Consider the following 21,059-nt stretch of genomic DNA (forward strand, 5'->3'; position numbering starts at 1 on the left):
ATTGACAAACAAAATTACAACTCTAGTGTGTAAGCTTGAATACATTTTACTATTTGTACCTACTATCATATTTTGGCCAGTATCAAATACAGGTGCAGGTAATTGTGTGGATATCATTGCTTTCATGCTACTGTTCTAATGTAACCATCAGTGGCTTGGTGTTTAACAAAGCACACAGGTCTTGGTTTGAATCTGCGGCCACAAACTTCAGCGTGAAGTTTGTGTTTCCTCCTTCCATCTGTGGATTCTGGCTTCCTCTCACACTCCAATGATATGCCTGCTGGGTTAACTGGTCAGTCTAACTTGGCTGGAGGCGTGCATGTGAGTGTGAATGTTTGTTTTTCTCTGTGTGTTAGCCACGGGATGACTCTTTTCCTATCCAGGTGGCGTTTAACCACTGGGATGAGCTCCAGTTTTAAGGGATGGGATGAGTTTGTACACTGCAAGTAAATGGCCGTTTGTACATATGCTGTATTATCCTGCGAGTTGTTGTATGTTTCAAAAATCAAATGGTTAATGTTCTGCTCATTACATTGATGACCTTTTTCTTGTTCTTCCCTCCCAAGCTTCTAATAATTTGACATTGTTAATATTGTTAAGCTGCTATCATCAGAACCCTTGTTTCTACACTAAACGAAACTACAAAAAAACTGCTTGTGATGGCTGCACTTACAGCCACACAGTGGTAATACCCACCATGTTAGTGTAGAGGCTTATAAGTAACATTGCATTCACATTTGTCTTTCTTTAAATATAGGAATTAATTTACAGGACAATAAATAACTGGTTTTGGTTTAGAATTCATTCACATATCCACATAACACTGCATTCTAAAATAACTGCGCACATTTTAGCTTACACTGTTATGTATGATTAATCTTTTGTTTTCTGAGTTACCTTAGTTGCAGCTGTTCCAGTCCCTTGATTAAGGAGCCAAGAGGTGGAAAAGGGGCGGAGCGAGCTTTAAAGGAAGACTACAAATTGGTTCATGCCATAACTCGGGACCATGGGGGGGAATTGGAGTTCATTATGTTAGGTTTAGTTAGGTTTTGTGTGTTTTACCCCTTCTCCTGTTTTTGTGGGCTGATCAGCCACTATTTAAGTTTCCCCTTTGTCTCGTTAAGTTAGGTCAGTTTGTTTGAGTTATTAGTAGTGTTGTCAACTTTGAGTACAGTTCTGTTGTTTTGACCTCTTTTATGGGCCCAAGATTTTGATTCTTTTTGCATGAGTTAACCAATTATTATAATTAAAGTCCAAAAAAATGATTTTTTATTTAACCCAAAAAAAACATTTTTTTGGACTTTAACCTGTGCCTAAGTTTCCTTCACTGCTCGGTCCATCACACTGCTAAAAAGCAGTTTATTCTATTTGCACTGTTTCTTCACCACTCACCTTTCTTCACTTTCTATTATGAATCACTTTACATTTAATCATTAGTTACTATTAACAGGGGTCGTCTGATTATTGGGGTTTTCAATATATTATTGTAGGATCTTTATCTTACAATATAGATACCCTGGAGGTGACTGTTGTTGTGGTTTGGTGATATCAAAATAAAATTGAATTGAATTGAATTGAATTATATCTGAGTAACACTCCCAATATAGCCCCCAAAATACTATTTGTTCTTTTATAACCACAGTGGCTCATTACTAGTGAGCCTGGTTAGTATAAAGTTGCCAGCCTTCATTTTGCTGGGGTACACCCTGATGACCACAAAGTGACACAAAGACATGAAAGACAGATCCATCTCCCAGAAATGCTGATATTTCTGGGTTATACCTCCTACTCGTAAAGCCATCACAGATCCCTGCAGCTTTGCCTTCTCCTATCTTTTCTCTCCTGTGAAACAATGTGCCATATCATCACTACTGTGACATAAATGACTCCTATAAATTTGAAAGAAAGCCCGGCCTAGCTAGGAAAGTCAGTTAGCTTCACAATATTGAATTCTTCTAAATCGTGTGTTGATTTGTAAGGTGTACACTACAAGAATCCACGACCATTAGCATCCCAGGGTGAGAGGAAAAAATGCAATTCGTAAAAAATAAAGCGGATTTCAGCTATAAATGCAAAATGAGGGAAAATTAGAATGATTAGTATGAATGAGGTCTCTCCAGGGGATGTGATAAATTATGGGATGCACTGCAAATTCTGAGAACAACCTCTCCAGTTAATTAGCTTGGCTGTGGCATGTATAAAGCTGCCATTGTTTGGTGTCTGTGTGCTGTGAACAGGAGATGATAACTTTTTTTAGTTTATTAATAAAAAAAAAAAAACTTTAAACAGAGACAATTCAAGAGAAAATAAGGATAAGGCTTAAGGGCCAATCAACGTAAAAGAAGAGCGCAAATACGTATTTATGAATCAGGCACATAATTCTCAGTTGCAGCCTGAGAAATTGCACAGACTGAAAAGCTGTATATACAAAAAATAGCCAGAGGTAAATGGTCAAAAGGTTTTTGATAACACAGTGATTTTTTAATGGGTGGAGTTCAATGATGTCCAAAACAATTATTTACTTTTTTATTCATTTATTTGCTTCTTTTTTGATGAGTGACTGTTACACACTGCATTGTATTAAAGTGAGATGTTTCACGCTGTTCACTTATGCACATTTCCCCCAACACATTAGGTAACCCACATTTCCATGAGCTATGTGTGATTTTAAGATGCAAAAATAAAAATAAAAAATCAATGGAGACAGTTGGATAATGCACATAATGCATGTTAGTAAAGAGTAGAAATCCTATGCAGATCTCACCGATTACCTGCAAGCTTTTGTTCTCTTTCTAGTCTGTAGATCAGAGGGGTGTCCAACTCCAGTCCGAGAGCTACTGTCCTGCAGCTTTTAGATGCATCCCTACTCCCTACAGCTGAATCAAATGGTTGGATTACCTCTTCAGCATGCCATCAAGTTTGCCAAAGGCCTGATAACAAGCCATTCATTTGACTCAGGTGTGCAGGAACAAGGATGCGTCTAAAAGCTGCAGGACAGTAGGGCTGTATCCCAATTCAGGGTCTGCAGCCTTAAAGGCCGCATTTTAAGGCCGATTACGTCACCGCGACGCGACTAAGGCTGTCCCAATTCAAAGGCTGCTCGAAATGTGGCGCTCAAATGCGTCCTTCATTTCCCTGAATTTTAAGGACGTGGCGGTGTAGACTTCGTGGCCCAACATATCCCAGAATGCATAGCGCGGCGGTGGGTGTAGATAATTTTGCCGAAAAAAACGGCGGATGAGGGGCGCCCGAAGTGTAAACTTTAAGTAAGTACTGAATATTATGTCACTTATTTATGTGCAAATGTTTTTATAATGAAGAACATTAAAACATTACTGTTGGCCACATGTCGGCAAAGTTATGTGACATTAGTGACGTTTGTACTAACTTGGTTTTAAAGCCTTTACTTTAAAATATACGCCGTTCAATAGCTGAGCTTAATCTTACAGAGAATGATCAAAGCTCATGTAGAAACAAACAAACAAATGAACAAAAGATTTTCTCCTTCATTTCTGTCAAACAAAGCTGTATGAAACGTTTCCAGCTGTTAGTATCATGGTTGCTAGGCAACCTGGGCAGCACAACGGACCGTCCCATTTCACAAGCCTCGCACTTCCGGTCTTAGCGGTCTTTAAGTACGCGGCCCTTGAGGATCGTTGAGGCTGCGTACTTTAAGGCTGCAGACCCTGAATTGGGATACAGCCTAGGTATGTCCCAATTCATAGGCCGCATCCTTCAGAGGCCACAATTGAATTGAATGCGGCCTTCATTTCATTCAGCTCTCAAGGGCTGGAGTTGGACACACCTGCTGTAGATTATGACATGCCCACAGATTGCACTTAAGTTCACACTTCAGGTACATTTTTGTTCTTGTTGATGGTTTTAAATTCTCAGGATATCTACTTTATTTTATTATCATTTTAGATTTTCGAATTTTGTTCGACTCAATACTAAATATAGAATGGAGTACAAGAAAAAGGACTGGAAACCTAGCAAAAACCAACTGTATGGCATTTTTTCATCATTATCATCAACAACAAAACGACAGCAACAACTCCTACTACTACTACTGCCTAATGTATAATGCTATATACATTATACTGTAACTATACTCTCCAATATATACAATAATAATCCTGGCTATTGCTGGAAAAGAACGGAGCATCAGGATGGGTTAGTTTCTTCATTCTGTGCATATAATCTCAGTCAATCATACTGAAATAATTACTTTGCTTTACTTTACTTTTAATTTTATTTTTAACATCAAAATGTGTTTTTCGGATCTCCTTTCACACTAGAATCCTGTTACTTTTGCTGCTACTACCCCAAATCCCCTAGAGGCTTTTAAGTAAAATTTAATTTTATATTTTGCTAGTGTAACAGCACCCTAATGCCGCTCTGCACTGAAAATAAATTACCTCCCAGTAGCCTGACATTTAGTGAACAAGTGACATCTTCATAGTTGTAGCTTCTTTTATGAAAGAGTTGATGCTCATCACACTATTAATGAGCCCCTAAAAATAGTCCTGCATGTGATTTCTCCCCAGGGAGGCTGTTAACCGAGCAATGTGTGGGTTACTGAAGGCGCAGGATTGAGGTAAACGTGTATTTGGCTACTTGTGTTTATACGTGGCTAATTGTGTGCTTGTTTTTTTTATGTGACAGGATGCAAGAATATGTTTGATCTGTTAGCAGGAAGTGAGTGATTTATAATAAATTCAATGAAAATACTTTTGCAGGTAGACGGATGGATGGATATTGGTTTTTCTGTTTGATCAAAAGGACCTTATACAAGAACTCTTCGCAACCACGCGCAATTATTTTGTACAGAACACATCACATCTGTGTTTACCAAACCTCTCAAAGAAAAAACCCAGACAAATTTATTTTAATTTGTTGTGGTTTTTTTTAGTATGTATATTGATCAATTTTTATTTTGTTTGCTATTCTATAGAGCTATTTTGCCTCATTTTATGAAGCAACGTTACTTTATTGAGCTATTTAGTTTTATATTATTGATTTTTTTTTTTTTTTTGCGATTTCTCATTATTGCAGTAAGCATTTACCTCTCAATATAAACCACATTGAGGTAACTATATATAAAAAACTGAATTCAATTCAATTAAACATTAGAATTCTCCAGTTTTTGGGATGAAAGTCACATCTCACCGATTCAATCAGTGATGGTCATCGGGTATTTCAGGTCCAGCAGGAACTGTTCATGGATCCATACTCTGGATGCAAAGCCACCCAGTAGCTTTCTCTGTGACTTCAGATGCTCCATTGCTAAATGATTGCCCTGCAAATCCTGTTCTCTTCTCATTGCAATTTTAAATTCAACATGATCAATTAGTTGGTGGATTTGAATACGATGATCATATCTGGCTGCAGCCATGATGGTGTTATTTGGGCTGCAAAATTCAGCTGCTTGCCAAGGTCCCCTTCCATATGCCAGCTGTTGGAGGCAGTGAGGAGCCCAGCTTTTGTTTAGCTTGTGGGTCAGGTTTCTCTCCAGCGCTAACAATGGCAATGGTCTTCGCCTGACGGTGGCCTCTGATGCCTTTAAAGGCCACGGTCCTCGATAAGGACTTAGTTATAGTGTCAGTGATAGAGCCAATGTCCAAAGGTTTTTGGGTAGTTACATCAGTCTATTTACTTGTACTGTAAAATTAGAGTCAAGAAGAAGGAGAAAAGAAGCGTTCTGCAAAAGAGGTTACATGCGTCGAAACAAATTAACTTACGCAAAATGAGCTGTGATTGCCAATGGTCAGTCTTCTACATTTGTGCATTATATTATATTATATTATATTATATTATATTATATTATATTATATTACATTATATATTATGATTTCTGATTAAAACGTTGAAATTAGACTGCCATCTTCAGTTTTGTCTTTCAGCTGGTGGAGATATGGATATAAACAAAGTAGTCATTGTGCACAACACTGTCAAAGATTGTATATGTATTAAAAGATGGATCACTCTGTAACAACACTGTAATAAACAGTTTCCGCAGGCCTTGAAAATGCACAAGAATTTTCTTACTGATCCAATCATGTCTGCAGTTAATCTCTCATTTAAACTTTCATTCACTTTTTTTTTATAAATAAAACTTTAAAAAAAGATCAGCTTTAAGCTCCAATTCAGTACTTTCAGTACTCCGATCAAGTTACACATTGTTAAATAAAATGTGCTAAAGGAAGCATACGCAATACATTTCCATTCCATTTTAATGAGCTGTGAGAATTTTAGTGGGAGGAATTATATTTTACAAATAAATAAAGGAACATGCTGGTATACTGACAAGTTCGTACTTTTATTTCACACACTTTCCCCTCATTATGTGAGAGGAGATAATACTACGGTCGAAGTCTTTTGCTAGGAATGTCAAGGGTTTTAAGGGTTTAAAAGCTCCGAAGTCAAAAAGTTAATCTTATGAGTTGCATTTCTAGATTAATGTATGTAGTATTGCAGAAGTAATTATTTTGACTGTGGCTGCTGAGCTCCTGGTGATGTCCCTTCTGTGTGTTGTGCTCCAACAACTTAAGAATTAATTGGGTCACTTTATTAATAATTCAGCAGGATCCAGTGCTATAACTCACACCACATAAACAGAAGTGGAACTTGTGTTCACTTTGTTTTAAACTAAACTAAACTGACCCATTAAAATAATAGCAACTACTTTTTGTGTTTAGCCTTGGTTATAAAAGAAAACACACACACACACACTAGAACAGAGCTAAGCCGAACACAGAGACCAGTCTTTGCATTCCTTCACTCCTACTTTGGCCAGAAAACTGACACACTGGAACTTTTATGAGCTTTGCTTTTTTTGTTTATGATTGCGGCGTGTATTATCATTCTGCGACACCACTAATCTATCTATACCACTTAACAGGCAAAGCTGCAAACAGTGAGAAAATAACAACATATCTTGGAGAAGGTAGGGGAATCTGCACAAGCTTGTCCAGTAGCATAGCTGTCTGTGGACGAGCATGTGCTCAGAAATTTAAGTTTGGTCCAACATAAAGGCAGAAAGTCTTAGCCTGGTTAAAAAAAAAATCAAACTTGAATTAATTTGCATACTGAATTTCACAGTGGTTGTTTTTCATTCAAGCAGTGATTTCCCATGATATACGCGTATTTTACTCAGCACATCTAACATGGTTTTGCAAGGTCATTCGCTGACCTTTTCTTCCCTCATAAGCGTAAAATGATGCACAAAAAGATTACCAACCAAAACTGAATCAGTACAAGATATACTGTACATCACTTGGGATGCCCATTTATAGATATCCCAGACATCAGATAGCTCATTTACAGACAAACCCTTGAAATCTAATCTGGGTGCCTGAGATTTAAAGTTCAGCTTGCTGAATGCTCAGTTCACTGTCGCCTGTATTATCATTAATAAGACCCCATATAATTAGCATGGATTACTAAGTCCATAATATTAGGACTTTTTGAGTTAATAGTATTGGACACCCAGCAACTAAAATAGACTGCTGAAGCCCATACTGGATACCAGCATGGGGCAAGGGTCTTCCACTTGGCCAGAACAGAAGCAAAGATCTTATGTCTATCATTTTCTTATTATAAATCCATGTGGGTGTTGTGCAGAATCAGAGCTGATTAGTAGAAACTGAAATAACTCCTGCTGTTCTTTTAATAAAACAGAGTGGGAATATACAATAGCTGGCAGATATAACAAAACATGCTGTTTAGCATACAGTACAGATGTGAGCTACAATATATTAATGGCACAGTGCTGAATGGCTAATGTGTTGCAAAATTACCCCAGCAGTGGCAATCACATTCACAAAAGAAGCATGAGGACACAAACATTGACAATTAGCCCTTTTCATATAAACAGGAGTTAAACATTTATGTTACCAATTTGCTACTCACATGATAAAATCTCTCTTTATTTTAGGTTAGAGATATTATAAAATAAACACTAACCATAAAGAAGCAAACTCAAAGAGCCCAGATATCCCCAAATGATAATGATCTAATCATATTAAAAAACATATTAATCAAAAACACTACACACACAAAGGAATTATGTAATATAATCTCACTGTGATGCTAATTCAAACTCTGTAGCACACCCTGATATTACTATACTACTATTATTATAACAACTGATGTCCCTTCCTTCCCCAAGTAAGTCTCCATTAAGGCATCCTTCCACTAAGATGACATTGCACCTTGACCGCAGGTTGTTTAATAGGGGTGGGGGGAAAAATCGATACTGTGTAGTATCGTGATATTTTGTTTGCTAATAATGTATCGATACAGGGACAGCAGAAATCGATATTTTGTTACAAAAAAGTTTTTGTGGACTGGAACATGCTCTGACTTCAGAGATCCTTTTTGATCCTCTTTGATCCTTTTTCTGAGCAAGAATCCTGACATTCCTTCACTGTCCAAATGTGTTTAACTTTTTTTATGGCAGCAATAAACATGACAGTTTACTTATTTTATTTTAAGACATGTTTTATTTTAATTAAGTTTAAAACTTTTTTATTTAATGTAAAATTATATTTTGTTTTAATTTACTTTCAAATTCTTCAGTTGGTGAATGGGCTGCATAGTTTTCACAAACTGCATAGTTCAGAATAGCTATAATTGTACCAGATGGTTGCATTCAGTTAAGTTGGACTAGACTGTAATACAAACCGTTCAGTTTGTCAACAATAAAACTGACTGAAATGAGAGAAAGACTGAGTGTGAGACTTTGTTATTAGATAAAATGAATATTGATAAAGTTTACCTTTATGTACAGAATCTGAATATCACAAAATATTTTGAAAAATTGCAATAATATCGTATCATGCGTTAAGTATTGTGATAATATCGTATTGTGGGATGTATGGTGATTCCCACCTCTATTGTTTAAAAGAGGAAAGGTGAAATTTGTCAGCCCTTGGTTCACCCCAGACTGCCCTGAGCCCCAAGCAGTTGTGTATATATATTCACAAGCTGATGGGGTGACTACATTTAAAAAAAGAAAGAAAAGTGTGAAAGGTATTAATGCATATTCATTATTTCTAAAGGTTTAATCTCACTGTAAACTGAGTTGGATTCTAACATACTCACTGTGAGTTTTCCATGTTTCTTTTGTTTGCTTGTGTCTTTTCCTGCTATGTACCCAAATTTAAAGCCCTATGAGAAATCAGTTTAATGTGCTTACACGTCACAGTAATTATCAATTCCTCAAGGCCTGTTTAATACATCATTTTATGCTTAATTAGATTTCAATATTCCTTCACCTAAATTAACCTGGTGAACGTGTTAATAGTTCAGCTCCACTAATAGGCAAATTGCTGTTTCTGATTAAATTATGAGTATGTCCATAAATATAATTAATCATTCTCATCATGTTTGTTCCCACAAAGCCAATCCAGTGTCTCTGCCTGTAAGATACAACATTAAAAGTCAGTGATGAACATCTGCTTTGTGTTTGGCAGAGTTTAGCACACAATGACAACAATCCTGCCTGCTTTTACTTGGGCAGTACATTTGTAGCCGGAATAGAAGTGCATGCATTTTCAGCATGACTGGCATCCGTGTGAATCAAACCCCATAGCCCTACAGCGCTACTCTAACCCAGTGAACATTACTCATTCACGTTTACAATGAGCTACAACTGTAGCTCATTGGCAGCTCCTCTGGGATTTGACCCTACCACCTTCACAGTAGAAGGATGATATAAGAGTGAAATTTTCTCATCAGCTTTCTTGTTACAGATTTTTTTCTTCCCATTTCTACCTGGTTCACCAGTTTGTTTTGCTTTTTTTGCCTCCTTTATTTGCCACAGTGGATCCAGGAATGCTCAGAGTCTGTCGCACATACGCCAGAAACCTTGGCTACATATATACACAATTCACTCATTCAGGAGGAAGTCTTCACCACACACTTCACCGGGTAAAACTGGTAAACTGCTTGTTAACCCCCATCAGGTAATCATAGGAAAGTAAGCCAAAACATTTAGATGTACACATGGTGAGGTTCATACTGAAGATTGAACTGAGTATGGGAATGGGAAGAAAGATTATTTGCGTGACTCTGAATGTGGCATGTTTGTTGGCGCCAGATGGCCAGGTCTGTTTTTTTCACAAGCTGCTGATCTACTGGGATTTTCCCCATACAACCATCGCTGCCCTCCAAACGGCCTCCACAGACACCAGGTCTCTCTCTAATAGAGCACTTCTGAGAAGCGGTGAAACAGCACATTCAGTTCATGGATTGGCAGGGAACAAATCTCCAGCAACTGCAAAATGCCAAAATTATTCCGATTCCCATTAATGTTTTTGGCATCTTGTGGAACACCTCATGGAGACCCTGGTGTATGTATATATTGCACATCAATCACAATTACAAGTTAAAATATAGCACTTGTAGCTGGTTTTAAACCCAAAACCATAACTAGCTTTGCATGTCTACAGGTTGCCATAGTGATCTAGCCAGGTACAATTTGAGCCGCCTGGCTTTTGTCAGCCAACTGTTAATGTTTTCTTACTGCTCCCTTAGATGACTGTTGTTTCTTTTAAATGTATTCTTTTGTATAATTTTACTCCGAGGTTTTTATTTTATTAATTTTTGATAGATTTTTTTAATATTATGATTATTACATTTTTTGCTTTGCTTTTCAGTGTATTCATGTTTCTGCTTATGTGGGCTTTGTATTTATATTTTTAGGGACTTGAACTGTTAATATGTTTGCCTCAGCTGGAAAGCACCTCAGGGCAACTCCTGTTGTTTTTACATGTGCTACATAAATAACAGTGACTTGACCTGACTACAGAGGCCCCACTGCACAACCTACAGGACCGAAATAATCAGCTGCCAACGTCCCAGTGCGAGACACCACAGGACACCCTTCTGTGTTTAGGCAGGTGGTGTACAATAGCAAAAAATCTGACTGATACCAAATTCTCCCGACTTTTTTACCATTCTGTTTTTATTTCTTAATTCAGGTTGCCTTCACATTTGGCGTGGCCATTATTTAGAGGCAACTGTGACTGCTTTCCACTCTGTAATTAGGATAAGGGTATGGGATTTACCTTTTCAGTAAGGGCATGTTATCTAAACTCAGGAAAGTGTAGTGTCTTCAGGCAACAGTCACAGGCTTGTTTGACATTTCTGGCAGAGTTGATAAGCCCTTAAGCCTATATGGCAGGCTGGATTGTGACAATGTTATCTGTGTGCTTGGGTGTATCTCCAGTAACAGCAGCTTGCTAGCCATCCCGACACTGAAATCCACTTTGCATCTCTCGGTTTTTATAAATAAAGACACAATCTTTCATAAGATCTTGTATATTAAGAGATTAAAACCTTGCTGAGTTAACTGACAGCAAAGCAAGGTAGTAAGAGATTACATCTCTGTCCATACTACTTAGGTATGAAGGGATGACTGGAAAGTGCTGCGAAAACTCCCCTACAATGAATGCTTAGCATCAAATATGAGTTGACATAATGCAAAATAAAGAGTTACTTGCACTATATTATCTCACAGTGCAACAGAAGGTGATGCCCAGGTTCTGTAGCCATCACTTAGCTGTGTTTATCTCTCATTTGTGGTCATTTCGATGTTCTCACCCTTACCTGGGAGTCTTTCCCCTCTCTTAATCCAATTTTAACACTTCTTGGAAAATAAATGTCACCCCCGCTACTTTTCTGTGCCTGGCTGTCAGCTTTTTAGTAGCAGTAAAAAGCAGTCTTGGCCTGGGCTTGGGACTCATCCCTCTCCAGCCTGTAATTGCTTCATTAGAGCCTCTGCTGCATCTCTGCCTGGTAGCTCGGGAGATTTAATAAGAGCTGTGAGGATGCTCTCAGACTCTTCTGTCTGTGCTGCTGGGATGTTGCTGGGGAATTTCATATAACTAGGCTTTGTTCCAATGAAGACTGAAAGTCGAGGAACATCAAACTAAGTACACTCCTGGATGCCTTCAGTCTAGCTCAACTGTTGTTTCCCCACATCTTTTGTAGTGTTGCTATATCCCCAGTGGCTATGCTTCTTGTGCTGCTGAGACTGTAAACCAGAATGGAAGGAAGATTAGGTTTCTTGTGGTCCATTTTCTGACAGATGAGACTCATCAAGTTACAGGACAGTCTGATGGGCTCATAAAGAAGAAGCACAGGGTGAATGTAAAGCTTTATTTAATCCATTTTCAACTGAAGGCAGCTGAAAAGACTTTGTATTCCCCCTCATGCCATATGTCTGAATGAGAGCATGAATTGTTGTCCGTCTCTGTGTTAACCCAGGAAGAGATTGCTGACCTGTCCAGTGTGTATCCTGCCTCTCGCCCTATGGACAGGCTCCAGCTCTCCTGGATTAGATAAGCGGAAGAAAATGGATGGATGGATGGATGGATGGATGGATGGATGGATGGATGGATGGATGGATGGAAATCTATATTTTTGCCAAATATGTGCCTGGTTACATTATAATCAGTAGTGATTGGTGATGTCCATCAGTTACTGACTGAAAATGATTTTTATCCAAATATTAAAAACAATCCCCACATTTAAAGTTATACTAGCTTGTCTAGTTATTTTTTTTAGCCTCTGAAAAACAGGCTACTATGTATATTGAAGTACTTATAGACCTAATTGAATGTCCCACTTTATCTAACATGATTTTCATGTCAGAATTATGCTCTTAATACACATAGAAAATGCTAGCTTACAACGAGGTTACTGTCCTGCATGTACTTCGGGTGTAAGTAACAACACAAAAGAAAAAGAAAAACTGGGAAACAACAGCAGATAGCTACGCTGGCAGATTACTGGCTGCCAGATTAGTATTAGCACGATAAAGCAGCCAGATACACTCACATCCTATCATCTATTTGTAAAAGCATGTGTTTAAACTGACATGCATGCTTATGTGGCATAACAAGCAGAACAATCACAGTTGCCATCAGCATTGCAGTAATGTGCAGTTCCATTTCCAGAGATTTGCACGTCACGTTGCAGTTGAAGCTAATGAGACTCTCAAAGAAACGGCTAGACAGTATATCTGAGGCCGATTGGTCAGTTTGGTTATGGGGGAAAAAGGGAAAGTGCCGCTAAAGAGAACAGCTCATTCCAAATGAAAAACTAACACTTTAAACTTTGAAAAGTGAAAGAACTCATTAAATAACATCTTAAAGTTTTACCACTTGCATTCGTTAAAGTTGAGCTAACAAATCCAATCTAACATTATCAAACTTGGCACATCTCCTGGATGATTGAGAATGCATCAAGACAAACTTGGCACACTTTTAAAGCAGCAAACGAACTCATGTTTACCAAGAGTTTGACTTTAGCCTATAGCTACCTTTTCTATACACTTCTTATATAAAACTTTTCTATCACACCACAGCAAAAAGGGTCAGACTTTAGAGAAACAGATGTGTTTCTGTGTGTGAATATGCAGAATCTGTGGGCAAAAAAGGCCCACAGATTTTTGTTTTTGTTTTTTAAAATGATCTGGTCATCTCCTTTCCCCAAGTGAACAATGGGGAAAGGAAAACAAAATATATTTTCTGAACTGAAATCTTGAAAATTAAGTCTGCTTTTAAACTCACCGCAGTCCTATTCGAGAAAGCCACTGCTTATAAATGCTTATAATGTGCATATAAAAGACAAACAATGACGACTGTGCAGTAATGTGAAAAAAGTTTAACGGTATTATATTCATTACAATGAATACCAAGGAGTACAGGTCTAGGTGAAATTGTGTGTATTGTCAAAAGGTCAGAAGTGTTTACCAGAATGATTGCGGTCAAATTCCAAAGCATATTGCGGTTTTATCTTCGATTTGTAGTATTTTAGATGTGCACTGAGACATTGCCACAAGAGTAAATGAAAGCTTTCAGTCTGGATCCCCGGAAGGTTATAGTGACCAGAGCTTAGAATGAATAAAAGAATGAAGGGTGCTGCCACATGCAATCTACAGTAGGACTCAACTATATATAGCAAACAGCATGGGGGAGGAGGAAAACTGATGAGTGTGTGTGTGTGTGTGTGGTACTAACATGTGTACACATGTGCATGAGAGTATCGCCGTAAAAGACAGACATGCCTCTTGTTTATAACCCCAGTGTATGCATACATGCATGTCTGCATGCAGAATGTGCACGTCTGCTTGCGAACTGATTTCTGAATATTTCACTTATGCGTGTCATTTGTGCATGTGTCATACTCACGTGATGACCAGTGAGGTGGAGAAGAGCAGCGTTCCCAGGAGGCCACGCCGGCAGTCTGCATTCTTCCTCTGGCGTTGGTGCATCTCACCACCACAGTTGTCACAGCAGCGGCACATGCAGAAGAAGAGCCCGGCTATTGGCATCAGAATAGTAAAGAGCAGGCCCACTGCTGCACAAACTAGGAAGCCTATCTCGTAGTAGATGGCCTGGGGTCGGGGGAGAGGAGTGAAAGGGAAAAAGAAAATGAGATGCATAAAGAGGGACAAATTATTTATGAATAATAACAACAAAGGGAGGTGAGTCAGTAAATGAAGAGATGAGGATTGGTTTGGTAGAAGAAGGAGAGGGTGAATGTTTAGGAGTGAGGGAGATAATGAGGAGAAAAGGATAAATTAATAGCAGAAAACACAAAAAGATGGAAGGACGCACACAAGGAATACAAGGATAAAATGATGAACAAATCTAAAAATATCTGGTAGAATCCCACCGCTGCGAGTTCTCTCTAGTTGTCCAAACAGGATTTGCAGATGAACAAAGACATTGCATAACACTACTCACTGCAAGAGAATCCTCTCTTTGTTAAATACAGCAAGCTAATTCAATAATTCAACTTCCTGACTGCATTTTTACACAAAACAAATGGCAAGACTAAAACAAAAAATGAGTAGGATGAAGGTTTTTGTCCCTGCACACTACAGTGCAAACTGAAAGTGAAAGGGGAAAATGTGTTGAGACTGCTGCAGAAAGCAATTGTTGGACATTGTTTTTTGCAAACATTTTAACCCAACAGCAAAATGCACTGGCAGGATAGTAACAGATGAAGTATGATGGGAAAATACTCAAAGGAGCTTCCCCTCTACAGTAGCCCTGTGGCACAGTTCTTCCCACTATAACGAAGCAAAAAGACAGCATTTCTGATGAAAAACCTGCTTCAATAGGAATGGATTGCAACACAGTTAACACACTAAAGGGCTTCTTAGGAACGACTTCCTAATCTTTCTTCTTTCAAGAAAAATCAGGCCCCAGAGTGAGATCATTATACCTGTTTCAGTGGAGCTCAGCATTCATTGAAAATAAGGTATATGCCTAAGACCATTATAATTTATTTAAGTTTAGGGAGTCAAACCATGAAGCAGGCGAAATCATTTGTTGGCAGTGGATGATTCTTCTAACTTTCAGGATTCAGGAGAGGATTTTAGTAAGTAATGGTGAGGTGAAGTTCTAAAACAAATAAACAAGAATAATTAAACTTAGGTGGCTGAAACTGAAATTTTACTGTGAAAATTTGTAGCCGGTAATCAGAAAATGTAACCATTTCCTCCGCCTAGCTAAAACTGACAAATGTAATGTCTCGATGCATGCTCAATCAGTCAGATAAATAAATCCCAAAAGGTTGATTCTGTTCATCTGGACGTAGCGTTTTCAGTGGGAGAAACGATTCGTCACTCATCCAAGTCACTTCTTCAGTTTCATAAAACAACCTTACAAACTTCATGAAGATTCTAACAAATGTGTCCATCTTTATCAGACTAAAATACTCATCTTATATTAACTTCATTAACTTCTTAGCATAAGACAACACAACAAGAAGTTTTAAGTTCTGCACCTAAAAAAACAAAAAACGGACCTGGTTTAAATTTGTCCCTGCGTTGCTCTGTTTGTGGTGCTCCTGCTACATTTGAATTGCTCCCAGGAAGTCCTGCTCTGACCACTTGCAGGTGCACAAATTTTATACCACAGAGGTCAAACTTGAGCTCTGTGGCAAAGCCTGTGGCCTCCAAGCACAACAAAGCACTCTCATCGGTAGCATCATATCATCATATCTGCTATCCATCTACACCAAGCGGTGCAAGTCCAAAGCTAGGAAGATTATGATGGACCTCTCCCATCCAAACAATGGACTCTTCTCACTGTTGAGGTCTGGGAAGCGCTTCCGCTCCCTTAAGGCCAAAACAGAGAGAATGAGCAGGAGCTTCTTCCCCCAGGCTATTCGGACCCTGAACCAGGTGTAGGACTGGACTCTCCCACACATCACATCACCACACGCACCACCACACATTTCCTATAATCCTATAATTCCTATAATTTATAATCTTGATAATCTCTTTCTGCTATTTGCACATTTTTTACTGTAAATTTCTAAGTTAATTTGTAAATTTTGTAGTAACCTGTAAATTGTAAATACTGTAAAACTTTTTCTGTCATTTAATGGTCAGGCATTGTACAGCTACAAGCATTTCACCCCCATGTCATACTGTGTATGGTTGTGTGTGTGTGACAAATAAAATTTGAATTTGAATTTGATATCAAGAGTGCAAGCAGGAGCATGCAGATACTTTTTAAATATATTTTTAATATATTTATGGGTCTATATGTGGTGAATTCATCCCCTAGGGTCAGACTGTCAAAACTGTGAGAAGGCACATTCTCCTTCACCACTCAGTATTTTCCCCGAGTCAGTTCCTGCAACTTTAAAATGAAATGCATGTTAAAGGATCGCTGTTGTGACACAGTGGAGGAGATTTTGCATTCGCTGTAGCAGTGCACCTCCACAGCACAAGGGCAAGCCTGGAGACGGTGCTTTCTATTACTGTATTTACTGGAATTAGAACCCTTTCAGCATCACCTATGAAATCTGCACATCATTTGTCAATGACGGCCTAAATAATCCTTAACTTTCAATATTCAATATGACAAGCTTCTTTAGCAAATTCCTTCTCATATACTGAGTTAAAATGCTGCTGTTGGCAGCTTCTCACTTGCTCTTCTTGCCATGTGCCACAGTGCTCCTACTTAATCTGCCCCTACCTAAACTGCACGCAGCATAGGCTCTGGAAATTGTCAAAATTAAATAGGGGATTGGTAATTCCCACACCATATGTAACTTGTCACAATGATGTTCAATAGCTTCTCGTTATGAAAGGATCAAAGCAGCACTGCTATCACTGCTTTGAATAGAGGAACTGCTCTCCCAGCTGATTTGTACTAATCTTAATCGCCCTCACAAGTCAGTGACCTGCCTCCTTCAGGGACTCCTTCATTGGCTTTTGGCTAAAAGGTAGGGTAGAAATAGATTCTGAATAAGACTGAGAGGAACAGTCTTCTGGTTCATTTTTAAATCTTTATGCAAACATGGAAAACTTGAGTAAAGATAATAACCCACAATCCTGTCGCTAATGTTTGGAGGAGTGAAGGCTCCAGCTGTGTGACTACATTCATTTCTAAGACATCAAAAAAGTCTCTTAATCACTTTCTTTGTGACCTTAAAAATATGGACTGCAGAGTCCAAAGAGAAAAAGGGAAATCAGAGATTCTGAAAATGCTGTGAGGCAAAAACTAAAGGAAAGACTGTGTGTCTGTGTGGGTGTGTGCACATATGTGTATCATCTAAAGGCACTAATGTCAGCACAGTTGTTGAGGACACTGTGCAAACTGTAGTGCTTGCATTGTCATTCTCCTTCTGGGCTCTGCTTGTTATTGGGTGAATCTTCAGCAAAAAAAAAAAAGGTCAAAAATGTGCCGTTTTTTTTCCACCGCCACTCTTAAAGGGCCTCCAGCTCTTACTATTTTGGGACTATAGCTTTGTCTTGGCAAGTGCCCAAAAGAAGAAGGTGACCTTCCAATAAGAACAAACTGGATGATGGGTTGGCAGCATGTCTGAAGAGTGAAGATGTGAATTTCTTTAACATGAAACAGATTTAATGCCAGCAGCAGCCATGAGGCATGCTGAAGCGTCCTCAAGCAAGAAGCTGTTTCCTTGATTCATTAACAGTTAACTTAATGCCCAATAAAAGCTCAGCCTACTTCTCTGCTCTGCTTCTTAGAGTGGATAGATCTAAAATGGCCATGTGAGGCCATATGAAGCCCCACTCACCTATTCAAATCGACACAAAGTTTAAGAAGAGCAGCCTATTTTAAGAAAGCTTTGTTTAATAGAGGGGAACTGAGATAAAATGAATAAGTGTAGCACGGTTGAATGAAGAGGTAAAAGTGTAAGATTTGAAGAATTTTGTCAAATTGATTTTTAAGTAGGCGTATAGCACCCACTAACACAGAAAGTACCCTATAAAGTCATGAACATACATTTATGTATAAGTACTCTTTAACATCATATACTGGCAGGAAAACATGTAAATACACACGCTCTCAAACACACGGTTGGACTGTTTAAATCCACCGTAAGCAAACTTTGGTTAAAACTAAGACTACCGTACACACTGCCAGCTGTGATTTGCATTAAATAATCTTTTAAAGCCTGATGATTGATTTGCTTTGCATTTGTCTATCAGGGCTATGAAAGGCTGTTCTTAAAAAAAATAAATATTAAAAAACAAAACAAAAACTGCAATGCATTGGGCCTGATGTGATAAGCAATTTCCCCAATATGAGGAAGAATTTATTTTACAAAATGTTCATGGTAGCAGGTGTTAGGTTTTGTAATGTTGATTGTCATTTATGCTTAGAAATATTTAACCATATATGCTTAGAGGTGTATAATCGATGTAGTGATAGGATGTGTGATCCTTAATAGTCTGCAAAGGCTTGGTGCGCATTCCAGAGTGTTCTGGAATCCACACCTACATCCTGGGAGCATGGGAAGAGGTCGTACCTTGTTTTATTGTTTTACAGTAGGATTAACGTAGCAATATCTGTTTTAGTCTGAGTGCCTTTTGTTTACATGAACTGCTGGACTTTCCAGACCAGTAGGTTTAGGGAAGTCTTTATGGGGTCACGCTCTGACCCCCCCCACACACACACACACACACACACACACACACTCCTTTGTTCACATGTATACCTATGTAAGATGTTATATGTTAATGACCCTATGCATATTCATGTAACCACAATAAAAGGAGTGCTATGGGGAACCTGGCTGAGAGTCTGATGGAGGTCAAGTGGTGGAACGACACTTGGCTCCAGGCAGGTCTCCCTCATGCATGAGTAACATGAAGAACTTTGCCTACTTCGTGTCTTGCTTTGCTGTGTAATTATATTGTCTTCAACGTTCCAGCGAATAGGTTTAAGCTACAAACCTATCAGCAGGCATGTCACTGGATAATATCATGCTGGGACAGAGTCTATTCTGCTTTGCTCTTCCAATAAAAGTTTGAAATCACCGCCTTTTACAGGCAGGCTACAAGCACAAATTCAAACCATTTAAAAGCTCTGCTGTAGAATCACAGTAAAAATCACTGTTACAGTTTGTTGACCTGTGAGGTAGTCCAGCCTGTTTATGCTGATATATAAAGATTTTTAAACCAGGGAAAATGCTGCACTTAATGCATACTACAAGTCCAGGTCCAGAGTTCTGCCACCATCAGGATCCCGAACATAATGTATGTATCTGTTGTGCTACATGTGGCTTTTACATGCTGTGTTTTTAAGTGGATGTCAAAGTAAATACAGCTGAGATGCTGACTAGTGAATACAGAGATATTCACCATGAGCACTGAACACTGTTTATGCACTGATATAATGAACACAAGTATAATATCCTTGTTAATCATTCTAATAATAAAAACTAAAGGAGGAGACTACTTTGCAGTTCAAAAACGTCAAATTTGAGTGACGATGCTTGGATTGATATGGCAGTAAGTGTCCCGTTTTGTGCTACATATTAGCCTCACAGTAGGTCCTCAGGAGCCAGTGGAGAACTATAGGCAATATTTCACCATAACCCCCTGTAACACGAAGTTCAAACTAGATGAAATTCAAAGTAGAATTCTCTGACACTTAGTGGTATAAAACATTTTTTCTATGTTTCTCTATCCAGTCATCTCTGTCACTTCCATAAAAGTGGAAAAAACTCTGCACGAGGATGTGCTTCAAAAAGAAAGAGGGGCTACGGTTTAGGTCAAGCTAAAGGGAAGGTTCCAAGGTGACTGTGAGGTTGATGGGATGGCTGGGAGAAAGTTACAAGGCTGCAAAACTAATCTTGTATATTCCAATTATCAATATGACAAAATAAACAAAATATACAAGATTAATATCTCAGCTATGATTGTGTAGCCTTGATGACTTTCATAGTGAAGAATTATGGGAAGGGGAGGATCGGTTAGACTTTAAGTCCAGTGTGCAGACTTTACCTGAAGGGTCAGCACTATGTTCTCTGGCTGAAGGAGGCCAGATCAGATGAAGAGGGCATGCAGAAGACAAAAGGCAATGCAGCATCAAAAAAAGAGCAAAGCCACAAAGCGAACACATGTGATGAAAGAGAACAACAAAAAGAGAAATTAAAGTCATGCATTTCCATACATAGCACACAAATAAGATTGCAAATTGCACTCTTTATTTAGCTCTCAGGCCTAAAAAAGCCTTTGGTTGTCAAACCTGTTTGCTCCGATGAGCTCAAATGATTTATCTCTCTAAATTCATAGGTTGCGCCAGAAGCAATAACCATTTTTTTCCCCTGGAATGCCGGTAAAAAGATGGCATCGCCTTGGCTAATGAAAGCTATTGACACCTTGTTTTAGAGAAGTCACAGACTACTGCGTTTCTCAGAGCTACATTTCTAATGTAATGTATTTCATGAGTTGCTGTTTCCAATCAGTAAAAATGCAGCAAGGAGGATGAAAGGCAAAGAAAAGCAATCATTTCACCACACAAACAAGCACACACTCAGTTACCTTTTGATATTCCGTCTGAATGGCTCCAAACTTGTCCTTTGCCAGTTTGACAATAAGATCTGCAGCGGCATAAAGAAAACAAACACATGAAGAGAACTTTGGTGTTTTCCTGTAATAAAAAATGACATGCATGGAGGATTCTTTTATCCAGCAGATTATATCGCACTCTCATTACATTGTATGAATTTCTAGCATCCGTGGCAACGTTTTTAAACACATCTGCCTCTGT

At 38.5% G+C, this 21,059-nt stretch overlaps 1 protein-coding gene across 22 annotated transcripts in view; it reads right to left on the reverse strand.

Moving 5' to 3' along the window:
* The window catches only part of prom1a (prominin 1a), an 89,487-nt gene that overhangs the window by 35,445 nt on the left and 32,983 nt on the right, over positions 1–21,059 (reverse strand). For 20 of the 22 annotated variants that reach the window (XM_085178221.1, XM_085178231.1, XM_085178187.1 and 17 more), the window contains exons 2-4: positions 20,831–20,889; positions 20,291–20,317; positions 14,202–14,407 (exon numbers count right to left, since the gene is read on the reverse strand). In XM_085178221.1, the coding sequence (XP_085034347.1) occupies positions 14,202–14,407; positions 20,291–20,317; positions 20,831–20,889 (292 nt within the window). The remainder of the gene's footprint in view (positions 1–14,201; positions 14,408–20,290; positions 20,318–20,830; positions 20,890–21,059) is intronic. The other 2 variants (XM_085178267.1, XM_085178357.1) reach the window with 1 other exon arrangement.

The sequence above is a fragment of the Neolamprologus multifasciatus genome, chromosome 2 (assembly GCF_963576455.1).
Source record: "Neolamprologus multifasciatus chromosome 2, fNeoMul1.2, whole genome shotgun sequence".
Lineage (NCBI taxonomy): Eukaryota > Metazoa > Chordata > Actinopteri > Cichliformes > Cichlidae > Neolamprologus > Neolamprologus multifasciatus.